We start from the raw sequence: 3,464 nt of genomic DNA on the forward strand, positions 1-3,464 counted from the left end.
GAGATAAATGGCTTCCAAATATGAGTGATACACTACTACTTTTTGCTAGTGGGAAGATAGATTGACCACATCAATTGCTTCTAAATAAACAAGAGTAAACCCTCCCGGCCCAGAGCAATCCAATCCCGTAGATTAGTCTCTAATTAAGGCGCCCACTAATGGAGTGACCGCACCAAAGGAGAATAACCTTTTTGTCACACGGTAATGCACTGTCTCTCACCTTATCAGCCAGTAAACAAGTCGTGCCCGTTTATGATACGAAAAAAAAGAAGATGGACGTTTTTTTTTTATAGGAAATAATAGAAAGTAAAAAGGTAAACGATCTTAGGAAATAGAATATCTTAATGGAGTAGTAGGGTATTTGGGAATTTTATTACTACGTGCCAGTAATGGTCCGGCTCTATCGGTATATATATAGCCCAGAGAAGCGCTGGGAAAGCCTGCATTGCAGGCGGCAGCTAGCTAGGAGTAACGCCTTCGCTCCAATTCTGGCTATCTCAGTTTCTCTCTTTGGTACATCCTATACATACAATTCTCTAATGGCGTTCGTGGCGGCCATGATCACCGCCGTCGCCTCGGCTGTCTCGGTGCTGCTGCTGAGGGCGGTGTGGGTGACCCTATCTTGCTACTTCCTGACGCCAATGAGGATCCGTAGAACTATGGCGGCGCAGGGCGTCCACGGCCCCCCGCCGCGCCCGCTCGTCGGCAACCTACGCCAGGTGTCGGCCCTCGTTGCGGAGGCCAACGCCGGCGACATGACGTCCCTGAGCCACGACATCGTCGGCCGCCTCATGCCCCATTACGTGCGCTGGTCGCAGACATACGGTGAGAATTTAAGATGGCCCCCACCGCATTGCGCGCCGGCCGCCGGGCGTACGGCGTACCGTGCGTACTGACCGATGGGGATCCCGCGTTTCAGGGAAGCTTTTCGTGTACTGGTACGGGAGCGAGCCGCGGCTGTGCCTGACGGACACGGACTTGATCAAGGAGTTCCTGTCGTCCAAGTACGCCCACGCCACCGGCAAGTCGTGGCTGCAGCGGCAGGGCACGAAGAACTTCATCGGCCGCGGCCTGCTCATGGCCAACGGCGCCAGGTGGTCGCACCAGCGCCACGTCGTCGCGCCGGCCTTCATGCCCGACAAGCTCAAGGTACGCATGCACGGCGTCGAACACATGGTGGCATTGCCATCAGTTTCTACCGGTTCGTTTGCCTGACCGCGCCGTACGCGTGCGCAACGCAGGGGCGTGTGGGGCACATGGTGGAGTGCACCAAGCAGACGATCCTGTCGCTGCGGGATGCGGCGGCGCGCGGCCGCGGCGAGACGGAGATCGGCGGCCACATGACCCGGCTCACCGGCGACATCATCTCCCGGACCGAGTTCGACACCAGCTACGACACCGGCAAGCGCATCTTCCACCTCCTCGAGGACCTGCAGCGCCTCACCGCGCGCTCCAGCCGCTACCTCTGGATCCCCGGCAGCCAGTGAGTCACGATCGCCCTCTCCTCCCGGCCGGCCAGCTCGATCCTCTCTTGCCTGCCTCGAACACACCACTCACTCCCTCGCTACTTGCCTGGCCCTTGTCGCCACTTTCGTTCACTTGCAGCCACATCTCGCACAGTGCATATGCGCGTCTAATGTGTGGAATTATCCTAACAGCTTAAGATAAACAAGCCGATTAAGCCGCTGTTAGCACAGTAATTGGTCTTAGATAACTACTATATGGCGTGCAGGCGCAGCCCATCCCTGTCCGGTTAGTTTTTGGGCAGTGGCACTGACTCCAACTTGTCCGGCGCTTTCGATTGATTCCATCATCCACTGGCGCATCCGTGCGTGGGCATATGTCCATTGCCGTACGCGCACATACGAGTAAACAAGTGCGCAGTACATGTGCTCGAGGACGAGAGTGTTCGGCCGATCATGGACTCATCGATCCGTGTTGCTGCCGTACGTGCAGGTACTTCCCCAGCAAGTACAGGAGGGAGATCGGGCGGCTGAACGGCGAGCTGGAGGGCGTCGTCTTGGAGTCCATCCGCCGGAGCCGCGAGATCGCCGACGAGGGCCGGACGACCTCCACGTACGGCCGGGGGCTCCTCGCCATGCTGCTCGCCGAGATGGAGAAGAAGAGGGAGAAGGGCGCAGGCGACGACGGCAAGTTCAGCTACGACACGCGGATGGTGATCGACGAGTGCAAGACCTTCTTCTTCGCCGGCCACGAGACGTCCGCGCTGCTGCTCACCTGGACGCTCATGCTGCTCGCCACGCACCCCGAGTGGCAGGACAAGGCCCGCGCCGAGGTCGCCCAGGTCTGCGGCGACGACCCGCCGTCCGCCGACCAGCTCTCCAAACTCACCGTGGTATGTCCTACAGTACTGTGTGCACGTGCGTACGTAAGCAATGTCTTATGGTATTTGATCGTTCGGCTCTTAGCGAAAATCTTGATGTTTTTTCTTGTGCGCGCGCGAACTTGCAGCTGCAGATGATCATCCACGAGACCCTGCGGCTGTATCCGCCGGCGACGCTGCTGCCGCGGATGGCGTTCGAGGACATCCGGCTCGGCGATCTCCACCTGCCGCGCGGGCTCTCGGTGTGGATACCCGTGCTGGCAATCCACCACGACGAGTCCATCTGGGGCGCCGACGCGCACGAGTTCAACCCGGAGCGGTTCGCCGCCGGGCGGCGCTCATCGGCGGGCGCCGGCCGGTTCCTGCCGTTCGCGGCCGGGCCGCGCAACTGCGTCGGGCAGGCGTACGCCCTCTTCGAGGCCAAGGTCGTCCTCGCCATGCTGCTGGCCAACTTCCGCTTCACCATCTCCGATGACTACCGCCACGCGCCGGTCAACGTGCTCACCCTCCGCCCCAAGTACGGCGTGCCCGTCCACCTCCGGCCGCTGCGGCCGTAGGGCCTCCATACATATTTTTGTTCCTTTGGCGCGCGCCTCGATCGGCTATAGAGAAAGATTTTGTGTTTTCTGATTGGTTGCCCTACCTGTCTGACTGACTGACGGGGGAGGCCGGCCTGTCAGTTGGCCCGGCTGGTATATGCTGCTATTCTTTCTAGAGTGGAGTTCCTGCACTAGTAGTTATATATACTTACAATGTATGCAAACGTCATGACAATTTTTGTTATGGTAATCCTAAACAAAGAAGAATTTTTATGCACAAAAAAAACAAAGAAGATACATGTGCATAATCTAAAACAGCAAATGATATCTCACAACCGTGTGTAACGACCACCAGGCAGACTGTAGAGACCATGCAGATACCCTGAACTTTGTTATTTCTGTAATCGCGGATGACATTCCGGGGTTTGAGTTTTAAATAAATGCGGCAATATTTACCCTAAAAAAAAAGATACCCTGAACTGCCACAACTCAATTCTCTCCGCTTCCTCCGCCGATGCAACTGATTTATGTGTTGCCTCACCTTGGAGGTGATCCAATACATCACTCCTCGCACGATCCCG

At 57.2% G+C, this 3,464-nt stretch overlaps 1 protein-coding gene across 1 annotated transcript; it reads left to right on the forward strand.

The window, feature by feature from the left end:
- The first annotated feature begins 457 nt into the window (after window positions 1–457).
- Window positions 458–3,120, forward strand: LOC123107025 (cytokinin hydroxylase). The gene is made up of 5 exons (XM_044529034.1): window positions 458–825; window positions 920–1,149; window positions 1,242–1,483; window positions 1,957–2,356; window positions 2,473–3,120. Exons 1-5 carry the CDS (start codon window positions 540–542, stop codon window positions 2,899–2,901), a joined length of 1,587 nt encoding a protein of 528 aa, XP_044384969.1. The 5' UTR covers window positions 458–539; the 3' UTR covers window positions 2,902–3,120.
- The last annotated feature ends 344 nt before the right edge of the window (window positions 3,121–3,464 follow it).

The sequence above is a fragment of the Triticum aestivum genome, chromosome 5A (genome assembly GCF_018294505.1).
Source record: "Triticum aestivum cultivar Chinese Spring chromosome 5A, IWGSC CS RefSeq v2.1, whole genome shotgun sequence".
NCBI lineage: Eukaryota > Viridiplantae > Streptophyta > Magnoliopsida > Poales > Poaceae > Triticum > Triticum aestivum.

Excerpts from the sequence above, each read along its gene's own strand:
- LOC123107025 (XM_044529034.1), top strand. The coding sequence starts at position 540 with ATGGCGTTCGTGGCGGCCATGATCACCGCCGTCGCCTCGGCTGTCTCG. Across the intron at positions 826-919 it reads GCGCTGGTCGCAGACATACG|GGAAGCTTTTCGTGTACTGG; the intron begins GTGAGAATTTAA and ends CCCGCGTTTCAG. Across the intron at positions 2,357-2,472 it reads AGCTCTCCAAACTCACCGTG|CTGCAGATGATCATCCACGA; the intron begins GTATGTCCTACA and ends GCGAACTTGCAG.